This window comes from Taeniopygia guttata, chromosome 27 (assembly GCF_048771995.1).
Source record: "Taeniopygia guttata chromosome 27, bTaeGut7.mat, whole genome shotgun sequence".
Taxonomy (NCBI): domain Eukaryota; kingdom Metazoa; phylum Chordata; class Aves; order Passeriformes; family Estrildidae; genus Taeniopygia; species Taeniopygia guttata.
This window is the reverse complement of record NC_133052.1, coordinates 5,509,706-5,534,252: the sequence shown is the minus strand read 5'-3', so window position 1 is coordinate 5,534,252 and position 24,547 is coordinate 5,509,706. Positions and strand designations below refer to the sequence as shown.

The following is a 24,547-nucleotide window of genomic DNA, read 5'->3' as shown; positions in this document are numbered from 1 at the left end:
ACACGAGGGGCAGCCTGGAGGGCAGTCGGGCTCTTCTCTCAGAGAACAGGGACAGGAGGAGAGAAAATGCCTTTGAGTTGTGCCAGAGAGGTTTAGGTTGGGCTTTAGGAAGAATTTGTTCATAGAGGGAAGCATTAAACATTGGAATAGACTGCGCAAGTGGTGGAGTCACTGTCTGAGGAGGTGCTTGAGACACAGCTGGCCATGGCACTCAGTACTCTGGGCTGGGAGACAAGGTGGGGATTTGGCACAGGTTGGACTCCATCTGGGAGGGCTTTTCTGACCTCACTCACTCTGTGATTCCGTTACCATGACTGAAGCCTGCCCTGCCCCAACTGCTCAGGGCCACCCCACCCTCACAGGGAGGAATTCCTTCCCAATATCCCATCTAACCCTGTGGAAGCCTCTCCCCCTTGTCCTGTCCCTCCATCCCTTGTCTCAAATCCCTCTCCTCTCCTGAAGCCGCTTTAGGCCATGCAAGGGGTTCTGAAGTCTCCTTGGATCCTCCTCCTCTCCAGGTGAATAACCCCAGCTGTCCCAGCCTGGCTCCAGAGCAGAGGGGCTCCAGCCCCCAGAGCAGCTCCATGGCCTCCTCTGGACTCACTCCAGCAGCTCCACGTCCTTCCTGTGGTGGGGACCCCAGGGCTGGAGGCAGCTCTGCAGGTGGGGTCTCACCTGAGCGGGGCAGAATTCCCCCTACCTCTCTGGTTACACTGCTGGGGATGGTGATAATCTCCTATTTTGGTGCATTTGTAAGCCAATAGAATATAGAAACTGCACCAGCAGGGATTTACCTTTGCAGAGGCCAGGTTCTCTGGTTGCTCTCTCCCCTTGTGAATCACCACATCTTCCAACTTGGAGTTCTCCAAGGTCTGTGTCCAGACACTGGATTTTGCTTTATCTTTGCCTTTGTGGTTCAAGCTCAGCCAGGTGATTTCTCCTGCAGCAAATCACCCCTTGCTCTCTTTTTTGTTACACAGGCTACCTTTCTCTCATTTCATGAGGGATCTCATATAATTCCTGTGGCTTACCCTTGAGCGTTTTTTTTTTTTTTTTTTTGAAAGTGAGGTCAAAATACCTGGGCAGGAGTTTGTTATGAAATAAGACATCCCCGTCCCTTCATGATTTGGTGAGCTTGGTGCCCTTTCCCATTCCTTGACCTGCCTCAGATGTTCGTTCATTCATTACCAGCTTACAAAACCTTATTGAGTTTAATAGAAAACATGTTTGAAAGTAGAAAGAACCTTTGTTTTATGTAATGTTAATGCCTCAGCTACTTGGGGTTCAACACCTGTGGTTCACAAGCCTCTTGTGGCTCAACACATTTACTACAAGGCTTACTTTTTTTCTTCTTAGAGAAGAAATACTTTTCCTGTGCCTGTGCAAATGAGTCCCACAGCTACTCCTGCTGGTAAAACACCTTCCACCTCCAGTTTTCTCAAAGCAACTCTGTGCTGCAGTGTCCACCAAGAGCCTTCTTGGTGCTTCCCTGCTAGCTCTGGCAGAGCGGCTGCAGGGGCCACCCTTCCATGCTCGGGAGTGCGGAAGGGCAGCTAAGGGTTATGAGCTCTTTCCTCGGAAGGCACTCTCAGCGAAGGTGAGGGAACCAGGAGGAGACAATCCAGGCTGTTTAAATGCAAGGTTTATTGGTAGCTCTGGAGAGCTCCTGGCCTCAAAGGATATAACTCTGGAAAATCCCCGAGGACACCGAGCAGCCCCTATTCTTAGGAGGTGGAAACAAGGGAGGGGTTTGGCTATCCACCAGCGGGGGGACAGAGGGAAGTGGGACATGAAGTACTTGACAAGCAGGACAACGTATCGGGGAGCTGAGGAAGGGGGACCCCTGGCCCTTGGCCAATCACTCGGCACCCTTCGTGGAAGCTTCTAGAGAGAGGGGCTGGAGAGTCAAGTGACAGACAAGGTGCCAGGGAGGGAATATGGGGATTGACAAGGAAATTTCTAGCGATTTGTAAGGAGTGGGGATAGGATTAACATTTAGGGAAGGGGAGACAATTTGGGATGAAACCATAAAGTAGGGAAAAACAGGGACAAACCAAATAACACATTAGAACAACTTTGAGCTTTAAGTGGGCTCCTGCAGGGAGGGTTCATTCCTTTTGTTGTTCTGGAAGTGCTGCACACATCTGATACTCTGTCTAAGTAATCCTGCAGCTCTGCTGGTTCCAGATATAGCTGACCTCAATAAGTTGACAGGAAAACACCTCCTTTCCAAAACGAGCATTTATTTTAGGGATTAATTTTAGTAGCATTTGGGTTTATTGCCCTTTTCTGTTGCTGTTACGTATTTGGAGGAGAAGCAGACATTGGATGTGACGCTCATGGTGTCTCATAACATTAAACTTTCATCCCTAATAAAACACTACAAAACTTTTTGAAATGATGAAGACAGAGCTGCATCATTAAAACTGAGATCAAAGAAAACTTCTTCTTTGAGGTCAAATTGTTCAAAAGACGATTCATTGGCCTGGGAGAGAAATCAAGTGTAAATTCCTCTCTACAACCTGTTTTAGTTTCATCCTTATTTTTGTCATCTATAAGGGGCAGCTTCCCCAGAGTTTACGACTTGGAAATGTTTCTGCTTTGGAAGGACTGACTGACATCACGAGGCAGTGAGCCAGAAGGACACCCAGCCACTCTCATCCCGAGCAAGTCCTTCCAAATCCCTGTCTGTTCCCCTTTCCATCAGGTTGGACGGTGCCTTGTGGAGGGCAAGTGCTGAGTTCCCTCCCACCCTGTCCCAAGGGAAGTGAGCAGGCAGGGAGCTGAGGGATGATTCTGCAGGAACAGAGCTTTCTGTTTGATTATGATGCTCACTTCCCTTGGGGGCAGTACTGGTCAGGTCAGCTGTCTGTGGCTTTGGAAGGGGCTGGAGAGCAGAGGCTGCAAGGGAGAGTGGAGAGACAGCAAACCAGCAGAAATTCCATCTTCTCAACTGACAGACAAAAAAAAAATCTGATGGGTATTGGTTGTGTCACACCCCAAAATGCTCTAGGTTTGCTGCTGCTCTTCAGTAAGGATCCGTGCCCGGGGACAGCAAGTGACTCAGTGTCACCACAGGGAACAGGGTGTCACAAGGGTGGTCAGACACCACTCCAGGCAAACTGCAGGAGAAGTCAGAACCACAGAATAGCCAGAGTTGGGAGGGATCCGCAAGACTCATCCAGTCCCACCCCTAGCCCTGCACAGACACCCCAACAATGCCGCCCTGGGTATCCCTAGGAGCTCTGGCAGCCTGGGGGCTAGGACCATTCCCTGGCAGTGCCCAGGCCTGGCTCACGGCAGGAGCAGCTTCAGAGAAGCCAAGATCACCCTGGACTTGGCTCCTTCCAAGCAGACAAGAAAATGCAAACCCTCCTTTTTGTGGGACAAACAGAAGCACATCAGGGTCTCAGAAAATGGCACCACAAGGACAAACAGTGATGGAGCTGAGCACTGAGAATGAGTTAAAACAACCGAGGGGGTTTGGGGACACCTCTCTGTGCTCTCATTTCAGCTGCTTCAATAACAAAGCATGACCCTGCAGGGCAAGGGCTTCCCTTGCTGTCAGCTGTTCCCCCTTTGCCATGAGGTTTGTGTTAAGAAGTGCCTGAACCTGCTGAGGTGAGTGGGCTCTGGGCACAAAACTGAGCCTCCCCAGGGAAGACGTGGTGTTCCCAAACGCGGTGACAGGAAAATCCTCTGCTCAGGACTGGCTTGTGCCAAGGTTGACACCAGCATCCACCTCGTGAGCACCACCAACCAGGACCACCTTGGACTCAGCTCCTTCCAAATTCACCCCCCCAGCCCCATCCTCCTCAGACCCCAAATCTACAGTCCCAAATCTGCTGGTCAATCCCAAATCTACCCCCAAATCCCTCCCAAGCCACAAATTCACTCCCCTCAGTCCCAACTCTGCCCAACCCTAAATCCAAGCCCTAATTCATCCTTCCAGCCCCAAATCCACCCCCAGCCCCAAATCGCTTTTCAGCCCCAAATCCACTCCCAAATCACCCTCAGTCCCAAATCCACCGTCACAGCCCCAAATCCTTATCCTCCATCTCCAAATCCAGTCCCAAATCTACCCCTAAATCTCCCCCAAAGCTACAAATCCACCCCCCTCAGCCCCAGTTGTGCCCCACCCCATATGCATCTTGTAGCCCCAAGTCTATCCCCAAATCCAACATCCCAGCCCCAAATCCTCATCCCCCCGTCCCAACTCCGCCCCAAATTCCCCCCAGCTCCAAATTCAAGCAAATTCTCAGACCTAAATCCCCCCTCTCAGCCCCAAAATACACCTCCCAGCCCGAACATTCCGTGCACCCCAAAAGCCAGACTCGTGTCGGCAGTAGCGAGTTTTATTCTCCAGTTTCTTCTCCCAGGAGCGGGGCGGGCTCAGAGGGCGCAGTTCCCCTCTCCGTAGCGCCGGCATCTCATCACCTTCAGATAGGTCTCCACCTTGTGCAGGTCCTTTTTGAAGCACGACAGCAGCCCGTAGTTCTTGACCAGTGCCTCCTCGCCGCGCAGGTGGAGCTCGAATTTCTCGTAGGTGGGTTTGAGCACCTGCGGGCCCCGCGGGCTCCGCTCCTCCAGCTCCTGTGGGACAACGGGGACATTCCGCGAGGGGTGTCCCCCAGGGACAAACCTCCTGCCGAGCCCTGGGACAGGTCAGGGGGATTCCCCCTCGCTTTTAAATGGGATTTCAGAAGTGGTTTTGGGCGTGTTTGTGGCAGAACGCACAGGTGGAGGTAGTGCCGCGGGGTGATGCCGCACTGAGTGTGCCAGTGACACACACGGGGCTGCGGGGAGGCAGGAGTGTCCTGGGGGCTTAAAATAAAGGCAAAATCACAGGGGCACTCTGCAGCCCCTCCAGCCAAAGGGACGAGGAACTGCACAAATAATTCTGTCTTCCCCCACTTTCCGAAAGCTCTGATCCAGCCCCACATCTCCATCTGGAGATCTGCACTCAGGCACTCCCCCTGCTGTGCTCAGCACCAGAATGATTTTGGTGAAGTAAAAAGTGTCATAAATTGGTGAAAAAGGAATATTTGTGGCATTTCTCTATATGGCTTCCCAATGCCCAAACACACATAGAATGCAGAGCAAAATCTGCAGTGGTCCTGACACCTTTGCCTTCTTCCTCCAGCACAGAAGCTCTGAGTGTGCTCACAGGGCCTTACTTGCAGAGCTGTTTAACTGCTAGAAGATGTAAATAATGGCCCAGATTAATTTCTCACAGCTACAGCTTCAGGGTGATGTTGGCAAATAAACTTATAGAATAAGCATAATTGAAGGGTGTCCTGGCAGATAATGGGCAATTTAATTTAAAACAACAAACCCAAAATTAAGAAGACCTTAAAGGGGCTTTAAAAGAGAGGGAGACTGACAAGGGAGAATGGTTTTAAACTAAAAGAGGGGACATTCAGGTTAAGTGTCAGGAAGAAATTCCTCCCTTTGAGGTTGTCAGGCCCTGGCACAGGTACCCAGAGCAGCTGTGTCTGTCCCTGGATCCCTGGAAGTGTCCAAGGCCAGGTTGGACAGGGCTTGGAGCAGCCTGGGACAGTGGAAGATGTCCCTGCCCATGGCAGGGGTGGCACTGGATGGGCTTTGAGGTCCTTTCCCACCCAAACCATTCTGGGATTCTCTGGGATCTTCCTTGGAGAGAATACCCTCCAGCTCTCAGCTTGGAGTGTTGTATTAATGGAAGAGGAAAACATCAGCGCGAGTTCTTCCCTGCACAAAAATGTGTTTATAAAATGTTGTGAGGTTTCAAACCTTGCAAAATTTGCCCATTTAAAAGTACTTTGCCTGGAGATATAACAAACATTGTGCTGCTGTTTGTCCCATTAATTTCAGCAACTGGGAATTCCTTGGTGCTGGGTTTGGAAAGATTTTGGATTGGAATGTTGTGATTCCTGGCCGAATCTGTTCCCTGAGGGGTGGTGGCAGTGCTGGTAACACCTGTCCTGTGTTCTTCCCCACCTCAGTGATGGGACCTGTCATGATCTTGTGGGGCGTCATGATCTTGTTATCTAAAGGGAAGTAAAGTCCAAAGTCCCTCTGGAAGGCAGGGAGATTTCTCATGGTCTATGGATCCCTGAGAGTGCCCCATGCCTGGGAGATCTCTGTTATTCCAAAGTCATGCTGGGACTTACCCTCATCAGAGCTTGGATCCCTTCTTCCAGGTCCTTTAGCTTTTCATACACCCTGTCTGAGGTGCCAAAAACCAAGTTGTTTGTGAACACCTTGCTCAGGTACTGTACTGGGGTCAGCCAGGACTGGATGAGAACCAGGGAAAACTGGAGAAGCTCCATGTCCTGAAATTGAGGCAGGAAAGGGACAAAGCTGAGTAGGTGTTTGGTGGAGTGTCCTGCTCCCTCTGGAGCAGCCTGGAGTGACCCAGAGAGGGACACTGCTCCTGCAGCTCCAGTTTGCAGGCTGAGGACACCACCCAGCCCCAGGTCCTGTGCAGACAGCAGTCCTCTCATGCTGGAGCTGGGAATATGATTTATAGTGTAACCCAGAAGATTCTGCAGTATTTAAACAGCAAAGAGAGAGGAGGGTGAAAACACCAAAGGTCTCACAGGTGGAAACCCTCTGATCCCACAGCAGGGACTCTACAGACAGGCCTGTGCCTGCCCCAGGTCAGAACTCACTGATTTCTGCTGGGCATCCTCCTTCCCCGTGGGAGCAGGGATGGTTTCTGAGTAGCAGTAGGCTACCTGGGAGTTTTTGTTGGTGTGCCTTTGATCCTCTGGGATGTAGCTGCGTTCCTGTGGAGACATCCCAGATACACTCAGGTCTGCTGCCCATGGACTAGAGAAGAGCACAGAGAATTCCTGAGCTGTCCTGCACCAGTCCTCTTTGCAAGGAATAAATGGGAGACTGGAGGTACCTCTGGACAGGGTGGAGAGCTGGGAAACAGGAGTTTGTGTGTTGGCACAACACCCTGAAGGTCTCCCTCTCCCTAGGGCAAGGTGCTGCTCTTCAGTAAGGGCCAGTTGTACCCGTGGACAGCAGGTGACTCACTGTCACCAGAGGGAGCAGGTTGTCACAAGGGTGGGCAGACACTGCTCCAGGCAAACTGAAGGAGGAGGAGGAACACACCTGGGACAGGTTCTCCCAAGGAGGAGATGATCCCCAGGGACACCCTGTGCCACAGGGACAGCCTGTGCCAGCACCTGGGTAGCAGCAGACACTTGCTGGGTTTAAGCACTCAGACCCTCACAGGGACAAAGGTGACCAACACAGAGAAATCCTTCAAAATATCTGTGCCACCTCCCAGCTACCCCTGTGCAGGGGGCCTGGACACAGGTGGAAATGGCCCCAAGGAGGCATCAGGCATCAGAGAGGAGACAGAGAGGTGACAGTGTCCAGGCTGGTGGGACATAACCTGCCCTATCCTGTTAAGATTCCTTTTCCTCCCTGAGAGCTTTCCAACAGCTGGGAATTGTCTGGGAAGTTCTACAGTCCTGGAGCCATCAAGGAAACTCGAGAAGGTGCCCTCAAGCCACAGCACTCACAAACTCCTTGTAGGTCTCGGCAGCCAGGAGGTGAAGGTGCTGAGCCCTCAGCACAGCGTTGGCAAACAGGCTGGACAGGGGCATGGCCGGGAAGGTGGCAGCTGCCTGTGGCCACTGCAGTCCCAGGGTGATCACAGCAATGGCCAGAGGAGAGAGCCAGGACCCTGCAAAGTGGAGAGGAAGGTGTTGGGAGTCCTTGGGGACTGTGGTGAGGAGGAGGTGGCACCTGGGAATTTGTTCTCTGCCTGTGCTGGTTCCACACTTACCTTCTGTGGTGCCCTGTTGGACAGCGGGTGGGCTCAGCCCTCCCTGAAATCGAGGGAGACCCTTTCACTGGACCTGCCCTTGAGGCTGGGGCTGCTCCCAGTGAGACCAGCAGTGTCTTCCTGGCTGGAGTTGTGGTTGCTTCATGAAAACTAAGGGGTGTCCCTGTGGTTTTCCCTGACATACTCATGTTTTCCCCTAGGCCTTGTCCCTGCCCTCACTGGGACAAGAGCTGGTGGCATCACCTGTGCTGTGACCAGCTGCTTTTGGTCCCTTTAAGATTTGGTGATCTTGGTCAAGCCTAAAGGTTTTCAGCCATGACATCCAACACAAATGTCCACCTGTGCTCACACAGATCACAAAGCCCAGCTGAAACAAAGACCCTTAGGCAGAGGAGCCTGTAGGACTTGGGCATTATTAGACATCATTCTCATCCCTGTCTGAAGTTTTGAATATGAGTTTTATTATCCATGCCAACATTTATGGTAATAGTAACTATTATAACTGTGGCTTGATCTTGTTGTTTAAGCTCACAACACACTCCTTGCCCACTTTAAGTTAAAGATCAATTAGTGGATTAGAGTCACACTTCAGGGAAAGGTTTTCTTTTCAATGGATTTAGAAATTACCATATTTTTATTTAGAAATGGCAAGGAGTGTGTGTAGCCCACAGAACCACCCCATCATCATCATCATCTCCTGTCACCCTACACACACAGCACTGGAAGCCCTTTAAAACTGAAATAAAATGTACCTCGAGCCATTTTTGCTGGTGAGTTGCTCAGGTGTGGCTTGGTTGGGAATGTTTCCTTCTTTCACCTGGTGAAGGAAACTGTGGAGCCCCCCCTTATATAGCAAGGGGTCTGTTTAAAATGGATCTGTGTGTCCATGATCACAACAACAGCTCTGCACCTTCTCCCTGCATAAATACATAAGTGTTCACGGTGGTGCTACCTCATCACAGGCATTTTCACAGATGTGCAGCTTGAGGAGCTTTGTTTGCCTTGGGATGAGACCAGTGCTCCGTGATTTCGCCATATTCTCCTGTTTATTGCAATTAAAAGTTTCCTCATCACAGCAAGACCCAAATCAGATCATAGTGAGATTGTTTGTGCCCTCCTGATGTTCCTGCCTGGCTCTGCAGCCTTGGCCCACAGGGCTGACTGGCCAGCTTGGGATATTTCTGGCTTAAAGCATGTGGCGAGTGGCACCAGGAGAGGTTTAGGTTGGATATTAAGGAAAAGTTCTGCCTGAAAGGGGTGCCCAGGGATTTAAAGCTCTGTGGATGTGGCACTTGGGGACAGAGGTTAGTGGTGGCCTTGGTGGTGCTGGAGGAATGGTTGGACTGATGATCTTAGAAACCTTTTCCGACCTAAAGGACTCCGTAATTCTCTGATGTTTTCCTCTCTATTTTTTGTGAGGATAGAGCTGGCTGGATGTTGTCAGATGAATCCTATTTCTGCCAAGGAATTCCAATTTCTCCCAAAATGTCAAAAGTTCAGCAACACTTTTGCTGAGCTGGTTTGTCACAGGGGAGACAAGGAGCTGTCCTGCCCTGGTGCTGGTTTGGATTCCAACCTGCCCACTGCAAATCCAGAGCTCTGGGAATTTCCTCAGCTGGACAAGGCTGTGGGAAAACCTGGTCATGAGCATCTTCCTGCTCCTGCCTGAGATGCAAACATGAAATACTGTGAGATTAAGGAGAGGAATGATGTGGAAAGGGGATAGGAGGGATGGGGAAGAAGAGATGGGGAAGGGAGTCAGAGAATCATGGAGTGGTGTGGGTTGGAAGAGACCTTAAAGCCCATCCAGTGCCACCCCTGCCATGGACAGGGACATCTTCCACTGTCCCAGGGTGCTCCAAGTCCTGTCCAGCCTGGCCTTGAAGAGAGGACACAGCCTAGCCATCCCTGTTTTCAAGGAAAACAAGACAGAACCTGGATGGGCAGCTCCAGGGGGTATTTAAAGGACTTTTACTCCACAGAAAGCCCCCATCACTCCAAACCGGACTGGTTTGGCCTTTGCCTGGTGTTCAGGGGGTGTCCTGTGTCCGGGGGTGATTTGGCTCGCCCCGGCAGGCCCCGTTTGCTGTGTGTGGCTCTGGTTTCCAAGCAGCAGCATCACCCCCGGAGCCGCTGGAGCTGCGGGAGTAGAGAGCGGAGAGCTGCTCGATAAACATGAGGGAGAGCAGGGCTGTTCCGAGAATCCCCGGGTGTTGCTGCTGGAGACGCGGCGGTGTCACAGGGAAATGTCAGTCCTGGCAGCAGAGGGAACAGCGGGTCCTGCCGCTATCAGGTGTCCCGTCACCCCACGGCGGCAACATCTGGGCGTGTTTTTATGTTTTCTACTGCAGGTCGTGTTGAAATCCGTCAGGGCTGAGCAAGCCGCCGCTGTCCGGCCCAGCCCAGCCCCGCTGCCTCTGTCCGGCCCGGTCCAGCTCGGCCCAGCCCAGCCCCACTGTCTCTGTCCCCGCCGCTGTCCGGTCCGGCCCAGCCCCGGCTGTCTCTGTCTCTGTCCCGCCGCTGTCCAGCCCAGCCCGGCCCAGCCCCGCTGCCTCTGTCCCACCGCTGTCCGGCCCAGCCCAGCCCAGCCCCGGCTGTCTCTGCCTCTGTCCCGCCGCTGTCCGGTCCGGCCCAGCCCCGGCTGTCTCTGCCTCTGTCCCCGCCGCTGTCCGGCCCGGCCCGGCCCAGCCCAGCCCCGCTGTCTCTGTCCCCGCCGCTGTCCGGTCCGGCCCAGCCCCGCTGCCTCTGTCCCCGCCGCTGTCCGGGGGCAGAAGCGGCTCCCAGACCTCAGCCGAGCCATTTTCCCTCCCTGCGATTCCTGCCTTCCCAACCCACAGCATCCCATCTAAGGCAGCGTCACACTCCGTGATTTCCACATTCCTTGGAAAAGAAAAAAAAAAAAAACCCTTCATTCTCTTCAGGATGGCTCCGTGTCCACCCCACCTTTCCCTGAGCTTTTAAACAAGTGGAACAGCTTTTCCTGGGTGTGCTCCCGGCATGCTGGTGATCTCAGCCCGGGGAATCCTGACCGAGGAGCTGTTGCTGAGCCACAGCCCAGCTCTGCAGAATGTTTGGGGTGTGGGGGATTATCCCTCCGAACTCACTGCTCCAAGGAGAAATTCCATTTCAGATTTATGGGGACTATTTACCAGAGCTGGAACTATTGGGTTTCACTGAACTCCTGTGGGAAGAAGAGGCTGCACCCCCAGGTTCACCTCCCCAGGCAACCCTGCCTGTCTGCCTGAGCATCTCAATGAAAAACAGGGATTTTCCCTCCCTACTATTACCTGGGAGAAGGTTGTAGCCAGGTGAGGGTCGGTCTCTTCTCCCAAGGACAGGAGGAAGCCTCAAACTGTGCCAGGGGAAGTTTAGGTTGGATATTGGGGAAAATTCCTTCCCTGAAAGGAGTGTCCAGCCCTGGCACAGCCGCGCAGGGCAGTGGTGGAGTCCCCATCCCTGGAAGGATTTAAAAGCTGTGTGGATGTGGCACTTGGGGACAGGGGTTAGTGGTGGCCTTGGCAGTGCTGGGGGACACAATGATCCTACAGGGCTTTTCCAACCTGTGTGATTTCATGATTCAATGACAGAAATCAGGACAAAATACAGAGCCTGGGCTGCATAGACTGATATATTTATTAACATTAAATGTGTTTTAAACACAGACCACTCTGAATATAGAATGAAACAAACCCCCATCTCCAGGCTTCTTAGAAACTACTTCAAGCATTTCAAATAAACCAACAACACTACAGAAATATTTATTTACTTCTGACATTTTAAAGGAGGCCAAAACCCTGGGCTAAGGGAGCAACAGAGAAGGACTGGGGTCACAAAAACTGCTTTTGACACAAGTGGTTTCTCACCAGGTGCAAACAGCAGATTTTTCTTTATTTTTTTCTAATTCTAATTCTAATTCTAATTCTAATTCTAATTCTAATTCTAATTCTAATTCTTTATATATTTCTATTCTGTTCAGTCACTTGAGTGAGTTGTTTACAGAGATCTGAGGAATCTGGAGCTGGGAAGGCCAGAAAAAACTTCAAACTTCCATTTGGAAACTGAAAACAAGGAATGGAGAGGTGAGCTCTGCAAGTCCTAAAATCTTGGCAAACGTGGAAACCAAGAACAGCCAGTTCTTTTCTCTCCCTGTGAATGCTCCTTTTTTTAAATTAACCAATTTTATAAGTAAAATATACTTAAATAACTTTTCTATATATGTGGCAGAACTAATTTGGGGTAGTTTTATTTAACTAGTAAAAATCAATTCCAAAATGCTGGTTTATATGCTGTTTAAACTGAATTCCAGTTTTCCACTGAGGTGCTTACTGGTAAAGAACCATCCTGTTACTTCTTTTTTGCTTAGAATTGTATCCTTCTCTGGCTGTTGTTGGGGTGCAAAGCAGTTGCAGGAGCTGCTTGGAGCCCAAAATGTCGTGAAACACCAGGACAGAGGTGTTGGGCTCTCTGAGAGGGGACAGTTTGAGCCACAATGTCCTTGTCACCCTCGTCCAGCCAAGCCCCTATACCCACTGTGCCCCCCCAGCCCTGGTTTGGGTGCCCAGCTGGCCCTGAGCCCACCACCCAAAGCTGTTGCTGCCATGCCAAGATAATTTAATCACAAATCCAGATGTTTTTTAGCTTGTCCTTCAAGACTAGACCTAGCTGAGAGTGGGGCTGCTGGCCCTGGGCCCTGTTCTCCTGCTTTGGATCCTGGTGATTCTTGCTGTTGCATCCCAAGCTGATGTTTTGGCACTGTTGAGGTCCTCACAGGTAGCCTCGCATCTGCTCTTGGTTTTCCATTCCTGCCTGCCCTCTGAGTGAAGTTTGAGGAGGTGAAGTTTGGTTTCCAGCTAAGCTGGACACAAAAAGCTGCTCATTAGTCCCAGGAAACCAGCACCAGGGTTATGGGACACCCCTGGAATGGGCATGGCAGGATGGAGCAGGATGAGGATCTACCCATTACCTTTATTAGGACTTCAAAAGCAGTTGGAGATTTGTGTACCACAATTTATAATTTTCCCAGATGTTCTGAGGTCACACAGGTCCCTCATCATGGGGACGACCTTCTGACAGGGGCCAGCTCTTGCTTGGGGAGCAGCAAGCCTTCTCCCCAGCTCTTCCATAGTCTTTGGAGAAAATGAGGTGCTTTGGGGGGATCCTCCACCTCAGACCTCTCCCAGCTGGGCCTGTGGACACAGCCATGGCTTTGACAGCTGAAGAGTGGCCCAAAATCCACTTCTCACACGGTGCTGTTGGCAGTGCCCTTGCAGTGCCAGGTCCTGTCCTTCCTGGGGTGGTGGGGCTGGAGCAGAGCCCTCATTCCCAGTCCTTCCTTGGCACTGACCAGGCTGGAGCTCAGTGCTGGGTGTGGGGCTGCCCGGGCTGGGCGACCAGTTTTCTACTGGGGGATCACAGGTGGCTCCTAATTTCTACAGAGGCTTTAGGAGTCGGTCAGCGGGGTGGGGACAGTGGCAGTGGGGTGGGGCAGCCTCGGGGACACAGCCTGGACAGGTGAGCAGCCCAGGGCAGCGGGCTCCCAGCCCTGAGCTGGGCTGTGCCGTGTTGGCAGCCCGGGATCCGGGCAGAGCCGTGCTCCAGGGGATCCGTCCCCACGGGGGCTGGCAGGGCCTGGAGGGGGGCGCAGGACCCCTCACTCTTCACCTGGGTGCTCCCCCACTGTCCACTTGGCCTTCACGTCCCGGAAAGGAGTGATGTCCTCGTAGGTGGCCATCTGCTCCACCTCCAGCCCCTGCAGCAACACAAAGGAAGGTGGGACACGGCAGGAGGTTCCAGCCATGGCACAACCCTTGGGACACCCAGCTGGGGACCCTCCCAGGCTGTTCCCCCTGAGCCTAGAGCAGCTTCTGACAGGGACAGAGGATGGGGATGGTTGGATGTTGGATGCTGGATGTTGGATGTGCACTAGATGCTTCCTGGGGCAGCTCAGCACAGCTGATGCATCATTTGGGGGGAAGGTGCCCTGATCCTCCTCCCAAGGAAGGGGCTATAAGGTGACCCCCAGCAGACACCCAGCAGGGGCACAACCCCCTGTGTGAATGCTCAGGTGCTGTTAGGGAGGTCCTGCTATCCATGATTACCTCATAGGTGTGGTCCTCCTCTGGGCTCTTCTTGTCTTCACCCTATGGAGAGTCACAGGTTGGGGTCAGCACCCGCCAGGATCCCCTGTTCCCAGCCTTGGTCCCCCAGACCAGGTCCCACCACTTCCACAGACACATCCACGCAGTCCCCACACAGCATTTGAGATGGGTATGTTCCCATTTCAGATATCCAGGTTCCCACCCACAACCCCAAACCCATCCCACACCCAGGACTGGCCTGCCTGGGATGCTCTGCAGGACACTGCTGTGAGCCCAGCTGGGGACATCCCCTCTGCTGGAGGCACTGTCACTTGCCTTATCTAGGAAGAGGAGGATGGGGATGCTGATGAAGATGACGAGCAGGATGGACTGGATGATGATGATGGCGTCTTTCAGCGTGTTCCTGTTCTGGAACTGCTTGATGCTGCTGGTACCTGGGAGCAGCAGCACAGGGAGAGCCCCGGTCTCACCTCTGTGCCAGGCTGCAGGGGGAGGGATGAGCTCGCCATGGCCAGTGTGTCACCAAGGGGGGATGTGGGGACCAGGGTGACCTGTCTTCTGCATTGGGAAAGACCAGAGCACTGCAGCTGCCCCCAGAGCTGGCATCAGGGACCAGCTCTGGGATGGGACACCTTGGGCAGCACCCGGCAGTCACCAGGAGCAGGACAAATCTGATTTATTAAGGACCTTGTCCCTGTTTTTTTCAGGATGGCTATGACAGGGCAGACCCAGGGAGGTTTTCCTGCTCCGTGGGGCTGGCAGTGAGGAGCAGAACCTCTGGGGTGCCATAAAGCACCCACAGCTGGGTCAGAGAGGGTCCCACTGGCACAGGGAGAGGTGTGGGAGCACCACGTGGGGCTCATATGGAGGGGGAAATGGGAGAGGAGGAGAAAAAGCATCTCCTGGGGTGCAGGAGGACGGGGAGCTGCCACTCACCCATGACCCGGAGCTCTGTCCCACACGAGTGCAGCTTCTCCTTCTGCATCAGGCCCTTCCTATCGCACACGTAGATCCCACTGTCCTCTGAGGTGGCCCTGACCAGAGTGAGGTTGATGGAGGTGTTTGTCCTCTCGATGCGGTAGCTGGCCGTGTTCTGATCCAGCCCAGAGAGGTCATCCCTGTCCTTTGCTGTCTTGTACCACTGCATCGCCTGGGGCTCCTGGGAGTAGCAGATGAGGTAGATGGGCATGTTCTTCCTGACGGCCACGTACCGCATGTTCTGGTACACCGGGGAGCACCTGCTGCCTGCAGGGGACAGGGCTGTCACTGCAGCCACTCCCATGGGAACCCCCAGCACCTCCCAAACAAACAGCTTCCCGTTTTCATGCTGCTTTTGAGCACCCAGCTTGGTTTTGGTGAATTATCCTCATCACAGGCCCCCAGGGAATGGTCCCAGCCCCGAGACTGCAGCAGCTCCAGGAGTATTTGGACACCACTCCCAGGGATGCCCAGGGTGGGATTGTTGGGGTGTCTGGGCAGGGCCAGGGGTGGGACTGGATGATCCTTGGGTGTCCCTTCCAATCAGGATATTCTGTGATTCTATGAGATCTGAGGCTTTTAATTGATGCCTCAGGTTTTAGCTTTTCTATTTTTCACATTCTGTGCTGTGTTAGTGTGCACTTCTGACCTTCACATGAGGGGATGGTGAGCTCTCTGCACAAATCAGGGAGACAAAGCAATTCCTTCTCTAGCTGGGGACCAAGGACAAATTATCTAGATCTCTGGCCCAAGAGCACAAACAACGTGGTCTGAAGAGAGAGAAGCAAGAAGGATGGGGCTGCCTGGGCTAAAGCTGGAATTGGACAATGAACTCCAATATGCAAATGGACCCAAACTTATAAAAGTGTGAGATCCCGTGATTGGTGGGGAAATTTGTGACCATTTTGGTTCACCTGGGGTGTAGCCCTGCCTGGGCTCTTGTGCTGCCCAAGGTGCATCCCTTGAGGCCTTCCAATAAATATCTCCCTGTATTCTTCAGCTCCATCTAGTCTCTGTTCTAGGGCAGCCTTCACAAGGCATCATAATGGAAACTCCAATTTTCTGTGGGGATACCTGTGCTCCAATACTTCTGTCCTGCTCCCACCCCTCTCTGTGCACATTTAGTTAATCGCAGCTCCAAAATTACAGCCTGTCGAATCCCAGCTGGTTTCTCTTTTGCTTCCACATTTTTTTGCCTTTTGCTTTATTTTGTATTTTTTTGGCCATGTTTTAGTCCAGGAGCGGTGGCTTTAGGAGCCTGTTTGGGTTGCAGAGGTCACCCTTAGGGCCCCACTGGTGGGAATGGCACAAGGACAATGGCAAAAGTGCTGTGGCACAAGGCCAGTGCTGGCCCCAGATTTGGTCATGCAGCAAATGCAAAAGGAAAACCTGTGGGTGCTCAGGAAAGACAAAGCAGACCCGACTTTGCAGAGAGAGAGGAAGGAGCAGGATTGGGGATGAGCCATGGGGGATGTCACAGCCTGGGAATGGCCTTTGTGGGGAGAAAAGCCTGTGGGGGGTGGGACAGCAGCTCTGTGGGGCAGGAGGACGCTGGGGGACACACGCAGGGGAGAAGCCCAGCAGGTCTGGGGGTACCTGTGCTGTTCCCAGTGCTGTTCTTGTCTGCTGAGATCCCACCTGCAAGACAGGAGAAGGGCTGAGATCGTGGCCAGGAGCCCACCAGGATGTCCCCAGTGGGATGGATGTGCCCTGGCCCTTCCTGCCTACACCATAGGGGATGGAGTTCTGAGGAGCAACAACAGAGCCCTGCTCAGAGGACCTGGGGCAGTGCAGATTTGGGTACAAACCTTTCGATTTCCATCCTGTCTCCTGAAAGTTTTCCAGGTGGTTTTCTGGTTGATACCCCACCGAAACCTGCTCTCTATAATGTCTCCGAGGCTGGTGCCTCTCAGGAAGGCTCCAGATACTCCCAGCTCTGCATTCCCACTCCCTGGACCGAGCAGAAACCCTTCCCTGATGGAATTTCCTGGGCTTGGAGCCCTGTGGTGGCCAGGGGTGTTCCCAGATCCTGTGGCCACACAGCCCCCTGGGCTGTGGGCTGGTGCTGTGGGACCTGCAGTGCAGGAAGCAGGGGAGGTGGGGACCCCCCCAGCACCCACGGGTGCCCTGCCCACAGCTCCAGTGCTGCTGGGCCTGGTTCCTCTTGCTGCAGCTGGGCAGGAAGCCCCAGCCCTGTTTACTGCCCCGCTTGAGTGCCCAGATCCCTCCTCTTGGTGGAGAGTCACCAGATGCTGTGGAGGAGCAGGCACAGAGGTGGGGCTGCAGCACCTTCCTGCAGGGCAGCTGCAAACCTCCCCATCCCCAGAAGGAGAAGAGGGAACAGAAAAAGAAGAAGAAAGGTTCAGTTCCCCAGCCTGAGCTCTGTGCCACCTCCTGCAGACTCCCAGCCTGCAGGGACCTCCTGCCTTGGGCAGGGGCTGCTTTCATTGCCCCAGAGCCCCTTCCAGGTCCCTGCTGCCCTGTTCACATTCAGCACCGACACCTCCGCAGGCAAATCCTCCCTTCCAGCCCCATTCCATTTTGTTCCAGGATGAGATGCCCTTTGTCCTGGCTGAGCACTGGCTGTGTCCCTGGCACAGCCTTGAGCCAAGGCTTTGCTCCCCAGGTCCTGTTGGCATTTCCAAAGGAAGACCAGGCTGGGCCCAACCTGAAAGCGCTCACATCCCTCCGAGCCAGGAGTTCCACTGCAGCCACAAGTGGGCTGAACTTCCTCTGTCCTCCCTCAAAATCATAATGAGAGCCAAATTCAAACCCTGCAGCCTTGAATCTGTGCTGGACTTGTGTGGCACCAGAGGAGCCCTTGAAATGCCCTTTGTCCCATGGGCACACATTTCCCTCTGAGGTGGGATCTGCTGCAGGTTCTTGTCGCTGTCCCTGCACCAGGCAAGAGGAGCTGGGAGGGGACAGGAGCCATGCCCTGGCTTTTGCTCCTGCTTCTCTAAGGGGATCAGTGTGGGGATGTGCACACAGACTGCACATATCACCCCAAAAGCCTTTTTCCTCCCATTTCTCCTCTGCTCCTGGGGACTGAACCCTACAGAGCAGAGGCCATAGCCTTGGCGATGTGCCAGCCCCATTCCCAGGCCTCTGAGAGTAATAAATGGTTAATAAACCTCAACAACCCTTCTTTCCTGCCACCTGCAGCCCCAGCCAGGCTGCCTCTGCACCCGCTCGCCAAAGCCACCTGCCTGCCCCAGGGTGTCCTGTCTGCACACCCCAAGGGAAGCAGAACCCAAACCCAAGGCAGGCACTGGGCTCCGAGCCCTGTGTGCCCTCCTGGGCTCCCTGGGAGGCTCCCAGCACAGAGCAGGACTGAGAGAGACCAGCACAAAACTTAAAATTATTGCACTGAGAGGCAGAGGGGGGGGTGAGCCCCCGAGCAGGGGACACAGCCCAGGCCATTGTCCTGGTTCCTTGCTCTGAAGTACAAACCCCGTTTGGTGCCTACCTGTGAGCAGAGCCAGCAGCCAGAGGGTCACCAGGAGCAGCCAGAGCCTCGTGCCCAGACCAGCCATACCTCAGTGCCCAGGGCAGGAAAACATCCAGCCTGTGCTTCTGCAGAAACAGCGGCTGCTCCCACCACCCTGGCCCCAGTACCTAAAAATGGCAACGCCGCTGCTCTGTGCTCAGCCCCTTTCCTGCTCATGTAAATCCTCCCCGTGGGGGACTTTCCCTCGGGGCTGGTTTTGAATGCGGCACAGACGCTGGTGCGGCCATGCCTGTGAGCCCCGGGTCCCTGGGCACTGTCCACCCTCCTGTCCCTGGGCACTGTCCACCCTCCTGTCTCTGGGCATTGTCCACCCTCCTGTCCCTGGGCACTGTCCACCCTCCTGTCCCTGGGCATTGTCCACCCTCCTGTCCCTGGGCACTGTCCATCCTCCTGTCCCTGGGCATTGTCCACCCTCCTGTCCCTGGGCACTGTCCACCCTCCTGTCCCTGGGCATTGTCCATCCTCCTGTCCGTGGGCATTCTTCACTCTCCTGTCCCTGGGAATTGTCCACCCTCCTGTCCCTGGGCATTGTCCATCTCTGTGTCCTGGGCACTGTCCACCCTCCTGTCCCTGGGCACTGTCCACCCTCCTGTCCCTGGGCACTGTCCACCCTCCTGTCCCTGGGCACTGTCCACCCTCCTGTCCCTGGGCATTGTCCACCCTCCTGTCCCTGGGCATTGTCCACCCTCCTGTCCCTGGGCACTGTCCATCCTCCTGTCCCTGGGCATTGTCCATCCTCCTGTCCCTGGGCATTCTTCACTCTCCTGTCCCTGGGCATTGTCCATCCTCCTGTCCCTGAGCTTCATCCACCCTCCTGTCCCTGGGCATTCTTCACTCTCCTGTCCCTGGGCACTGTCCACCCTCCTGTCCCTGGGCACTGTCCACCCTCCTGTCCCTGGGCATTGTCCACCCTCTTGTCCCTGGGCATTGTCCATCTCTGTGTCCTGGGCACTGTCCACCCTGGTGTCCCCCACTGGCTCCCTGTGGTGCCAATATTCCCTGGAAGTGGTCAGGACTGGACCTGCAGCAGAGCTGGGGATGAGCCCATCTGCAAAGCAGGAGGTGCCAAACCTGGCTGAGCACGAGATGAGCCCAGGGAATGGGATTGGTGCTGCCTGGCCACATCTCTGGGGGACAGGATGGGGGTGACCCCCAGGGGTTCCCCCCAGCTCCACAGATCCCCCCAGGGTGTTTGGTCCTGAAGGGGATGGGCAGTGACTGATGGTGGCCCAGAAGCCAAGAGTTGCAGCAGGAATGGGATAAGAATAGGGGATGTTTGTGGGGCTGCTTATTGTGGGATGCATTGGGATGGGTCCCTCAGCTCCCACTCCTGCATCCCAGGGGGTCCAGAAATTCAAAATCATGGAAGCATGAGTCAATGACAAAATCATCGTAGTTTGCAAAGACCTTTGGATCATCAGCTCAGCAGCAGCGCCATGACCACCACTAACCCTTGCCCTCAAGTGCCACATCCACACATTTTTGGAGCACTTCCAGGGTAGAAGATGAGATGGGGAAATGACCAAAACAAGGAGTCACTTGGGTACCAGCCATGCCCGCCCCTTCTCCGCCTCCAAGATCCTTCTCCATTGAACCTTTGAGACAGCCCGGCCCCAGGGAAGCACAGCGAGGCCCCCAAGGTGAGCTCTGGTGCAGGGCACTTTCCCCCAGGCTCTGCCCCCCTGGCTGTTGCTCGTTAGCAGCTGTGGGTGAGCATTGAAGTGTAACTCCAGTGAAAAACACCTTTGGGTACTTCTGCCAGTTGTGTTGGTCCCCAGAGCCTGGTGCCACTGCCCGGGGCCTCCCCAGACCTTCATCTTCTGCAGGCTGGGTGGGTTTTTTGCCAGTTCTGAGTATCTGATGGGTGCTGAGAACGAGCCCCAGCCTCACTTTGCATGCAAAGGGACAGGAGGCAGGAGAAATAAAGTTTTCCAGAGAAACAGTGTCTCCATGAGGGAATGATGGGAGAGGTGCCTTCACCTTGTTCTGTATATAGGGGCATTGCTGCCAGTTCCCTGCTGCCATCACCCCTGGGTCTGGATGGAACGGCAGAGCCTGGCCCTGATATCCCAGCAGGGCAAAGGGAAAGGGATGCCCACGTGCTTGGCAGGCATTGGAGGGGTTTTTCTGGGGCTCTGGGGTGCAATGGAAGCTGGGGTGCTGGAGGTGGTGCCTGGGAAAGCCCTGTCAGGTAAAACCAGGAGTGGGGCACAAACTGAAGAGGGTTTGCAGTGCCAGTGGCCAGATCAGCTCCTGTGCTGCCCGAGGGCTCCTTGGCACCCTTGAAAGGCACTGAGGGGCTCGGTGTCCCCTGGAGACCCCTGTGCTTGCAGCAACCACGACGTGGGGTGTAGAGGAGTCTGGTGTCCCCACGGGGAGGGTCCCATGTTCCCGTGCTCTTCCCCTGGGCCACTCTGGCTCCCGGAGCAGAGCCACTGCGGGCAGTGGCACCTTGCCCGGCCGGGGCCCCGGGGACGTCAGCGGGGCTCAGGGCGGCTTCTCCTCGCTGACCTCGCAGAGCCTCCCTCACCCACCCGTGTCCTCTCCCGGTGATGCTCACCTGCTCCCTCGTGGGTGCTGGGGTGGGGTTGGAGCCTGTGTGGGGCAACGCGGGGATCAAACCTCCTCCCACCCCTCCTCGGTCCTTGGTGGAGCCCACAGCAGCGTCTCCTGTGGCTCCCGGCGTCGGCAGGCGCCGAGAGCTCCAGGGGATGGGATCAGGAACAGGGCAGAAGCTCTGGGAGCTGCGCTGGAGGTCCCAGGGGACAGCCCTGGGGACTCCTGTGCAGGATGAGACCCCCAGATCCTCCTGAGGTTGGCAGGTCCGAGGCTGAGCACAGGGAGCCAAGGGAGGGGGTGTTCATCCCTCCTGGCGCAGGGAAAACATTCCTCCCCCAAGACACCCCAACACACTTGGTACTGTAATAACAGATCATTTACTGTTGTTTATTGTAAGAAATGTACAAAGAAAAACGGCTTTAGCTCACACAAACCCCATGACACAAAGGTAGAAGCAGCATCGATTGTGAACCACGGTCCGGGCAGGGACTGCCATGCCAGGGGTGCTTCCCAAGGAAACGCCGGGACAGCAGCTCCGGCTCCTGCTGCAGGGAGTATCGGCATGGAAATGAGGGCACACGGCCACGGGACAAGCCGAGTGTCCCCGGCTCTGCCACCCAGCTGGCAGCTCATGGGTCCAAGCCAAGCTCAGCACCGCTCCTGGCCGGCCTGACCGTGGGGCACCTGTGATGGCAGCGCCCGAAGCAGCCCGGGAAGAGAAGAGAATCATCAGAGTACAAAAAGACAGAGCCTTGGCTTCAGGAACGGCCTTGTTTGAACTGGAAGAGGTTTTGGTTCATGTTTGTTTTGATCTCAAGAGGGTTTTTTTCCCTTTTGAAAGCAGAAGGTGGTCAGAGGTGAACTCGGGGCCTTTTGCCCATTTTTCACAGAATCACAGAATAGTTTGGGTTGGAAGGACCTCAAAGCCCATCCGGTCCCTGCCATGGACAGGGACACCTTTCACTATGCCAGGGTGCTCCAAGTCCTGTCCAACCTGGCCTTGGACACTTCCAGGGCTGGGGCAGCCACAGCTGTGCCTGGGCCATTTTCCTTGATTTACTTTCCTTTTGCTCACCTGTGTGAAGAACAGAAAATCCCTTTTCCCCCTGGAAAAATGCTCCTCTGCCTGGAGGTTTCCTGGTGAGGACCTGCCTGGCCCATCCAGAATGTGCCACTGGGCCTCTCTGCAGCTCCACCCTAGGGGAGGATGTCTGCATGAGGATTTTGGGATTCACACCCCAGTGGGATCGTTTATTACATGCAGCCACCTGGGGTTTGGGTGGGATTTAGTGCAGCTCGTGGAAAGGATCATTCAAACATCTGCTCCGATCCCTGGGCATGCATCTCATTAATTAACACTAATGAAGAGGACATTTGGAATTCCAACCAAGAGCACTCCAGTGGGATGGTTCCTCTTGCAACAGGGATAGAAAAAACCCTGGAGAGTTTTGTGCTGAGGACCAGGGATTCTTGGAGGATGTTTTCCAAATTCTACTTTTGCCCATTGCTTTCCTGCCACAAAACCTGGATGGAAATGGGAAAACTGAGTAAAAACCTGACTATAAATAGTGTTTACATTCAGCCTACAGAGACCTGAATGATTTCTGCTTTCAATGCATATTCAGAGACCTTGAAAACCTGATATTTAACCCTGAGAACAAATCTGCAGATGCTTTGCTTTGGCTTTGCAAACCAATTTTTAAGACACAGTTGCACTTTCTCTTGTATGTAACAAAAAATAATCATCAAGCTTATTCAGAGGTTCAAAAGAAAGGTGCTACTTTAAGACTTTGGAGATTTTTGTTCACAAAACCTTCTGTTTTCTATAATTATTCTTAATATTATTTCACTTGGCTCATCTTTACTGGTTGCTTGCCTGTACTCTGGAAGAATAAAATACAGGAAAATCTCTTAATTGTGAAATAACATTAATAAATAATTACTTTAAGTGAAAGGACAACCATACTCTTCTGTTCACGTCTGAAAACCATTATAACCGTGATGAGATTATTTCAAAACTAACTGGTTTCTCTTTCACCGACAACAGATTTCACATTTGAATTCTCATAAGAAAAAGAATTTAACTCTTTGCAAGTGCAGTGGGCTGTAAAACCCAGGATCAGGAGGAGATCCTGCTTTGAAATTCAAGGTGGTTTCTTGAAATATCTGAAATTAGCTCAGTATCTAAGATCTAGAGATCTGTGCATGGAAGAGCTTTGAACAGGAGATACAAATTAAGTCTCTTCAGGCTGGGCCAGAGGTGGAATCTCCTTGTGTTACACCAGCGACTCTTTCACCACATGTTCCTTACCCCACGCCTGTGCTTCCTCAGGAGCATCCTGGGGTGTCTCTGAGCTGGGAATGGGCTTGAGGCCCAAGGCAGGGGCAGTGTCCACGTCTGTCCCACTGTTCCCATAGATCTCCTGCATTTTGGTGGCTATCAGCCCTTCCTTCTCGGGCGCGTCCTCACCCAGGGTGTCCTGGCTGTGCCTGTACATGTAGGACGCCTGCTTCACCGAGCGCCTCAGGAGGTACCTCCGGAAAGCCCTCTGGATCTTGGTAGCACACACCTCCTCGTGTTTCCTCTTCAGGGTGGTGGTGATGGGTTCATAGGAAACCTTCGAGGGGTTGGCAGCCATGAACTTCTCCTCCATGGTGGCCTTCAGGGCATCCATCTCTCCCGAGTCTCCCAGCACTTCCTTAGTCAGGGCAAAGAGGATGTCCAGGCAGTGGATTTTGTCCCCAGCAACCATTGGTAGATCCATGGTGATGAGTTTGATCTTGTTGGGCTTGGGAACTCTGAGTGGCTCCTGCAAGGTGTCCACAAAGTCAGACAAGGTGCTGTAGGCGATGAACTGGGTGGCGTCTGGGTCAAACTTCTCCCAAGTTTCATAAAACATTTCAAAATCGTCTTCACAGAGGGGCTCGCTGCTCTCCTCCGTGGCCACGCTGAAGTTCTCCAGGATGATGGCGATGTACATGTTCACCACGATGAGGAAGGAGATGATGATGTAGCTGCAGAAGAAGAAGATGCCGATGGCGGGGTTCCCACAGTCTCCTTTCACCAAACTCCCAGGGTTCTCCAGCTCGGGGTCGCAGTCCGGGGGGCCGCTGTTGAGGATGGGGTTGAGGAGCCCATCCCACCCCGCCGACGTGGTGATCTGGAAGAGGCAGATGATGCTGTTCCCAAAGGTTTCGAAGTTGAAGATGTCATCAATGCCTGACTCCTTCTTGACGTAGGCGAAGTTGGACATGCCGAAGATGGAGTAGATGAACATGACGAGGAAGAGCAGGAGGCCGATGTTGAACAGGGCAGGCAGGGACATCATCAGGGCAAAGAGGAGTGTCCGGATGCCTTTGGCTCCTCGGATCAGCCGCAGCACGCGGCCGATCCTCGCCAGCCGGATGACCCTGAAGAGGGTGGGGGACACAAAGTACTTCTCGATGATGTCTGAGAGGACGATACCTGTGGAGGGATGAAGGACAGATGAATTTGCTGTGCCACCAATGGGAGGTGAAGGGGATGCTCAGCTCCATCTGGACACCTCGATGGCTCCTCCAGTGACAGGTAAAACATTAAAAAATAACCTCTGAGCACAGACCCAAGAGATAAAC

The 24,547-nt window shown here is 53.8% G+C and overlaps 3 protein-coding genes across 4 annotated transcripts in view; all 3 read right to left on the bottom strand.

Annotated features, from left to right (window-relative positions):
* Positions 1-4,341: 4,341 nt before the first annotated feature.
* On the bottom strand, positions 4,342-8,548 carry LOC100218808 (somatotropin). The gene is made up of 5 exons (XM_072919030.1): positions 8,539-8,548; positions 7,521-7,684; positions 6,654-6,770; positions 6,153-6,314; positions 4,342-4,593 (listed from the first exon to the last, which is right to left on the bottom strand). Exons 1-5 carry the CDS (start codon positions 8,546-8,548, stop codon positions 4,393-4,395), a joined length of 654 nt encoding a protein of 217 aa, XP_072775131.1. The 3' UTR covers positions 4,342-4,392.
* Positions 8,549-11,401: 2,853 nt separating this feature from the next.
* CD79B (CD79b molecule) lies at positions 11,402-18,493 on the bottom strand. The gene is made up of 6 exons (XM_002196119.5): positions 18,332-18,493; positions 16,459-16,500; positions 14,821-15,129; positions 14,200-14,318; positions 13,885-13,926; positions 11,402-13,535 (listed from the first exon to the last, which is right to left on the bottom strand). Exons 1-6 carry the CDS (start codon positions 18,396-18,398, stop codon positions 13,437-13,439), a joined length of 678 nt encoding a protein of 225 aa, XP_002196155.4. The 5' UTR covers positions 18,399-18,493; the 3' UTR covers positions 11,402-13,436.
* Positions 18,494-21,290: 2,797 nt separating this feature from the next.
* Positions 21,291-24,547, bottom strand: part of SCN4A (sodium voltage-gated channel alpha subunit 4) — a 43,792-nt gene continuing 40,535 nt past the window's right edge. For both annotated transcript variants that reach the window (XM_072919117.1, XM_041721583.2), the window contains one exon: positions 21,291-24,398. In XM_072919117.1, coding sequence (XP_072775218.1) covers positions 23,209-24,398 — 1,190 coding nt within the window. In that variant the 3' untranslated portion in view covers positions 21,291-23,208. The remainder of the gene's footprint in view (positions 24,399-24,547) is intronic.

Bases quoted from the DNA above. Each gene is read 5' to 3' on its own strand.
- LOC100218808 (XM_072919030.1), bottom strand. The intron at 6,771-7,520 runs GTGAGTGCTGTG...ATGTCTCCACAG, and splicing joins CCGAGACCTACAAGGAGTTT to GAACGCAGCTACATCCCAGA. The intron at 4,594-6,152 runs GTAAGTCCCAGC...GTTGTCCCACAG, and splicing joins GGATCCAAGCTCTGATGAGG to GAGCTGGAGGAGCGGAGCCC.
- CD79B (XM_002196119.5), bottom strand. From the start codon at position 18,398: ATGGCTGGTCTGGGCACGAGGCTCTGGCTGCTCCTGGTGACCCTCTGG. The intron at 16,501-18,331 runs GTAGGCACCAAA...CCTGTCTTGCAG, and splicing joins GCTGCTGGCTCTGCTCACAG to GTGGGATCTCAGCAGACAAG. The intron at 13,536-13,884 runs GTAATCATGGAT...GTGTTGCTGCAG, and splicing joins AGGAGGACCACACCTATGAG to GGGCTGGAGGTGGAGCAGAT.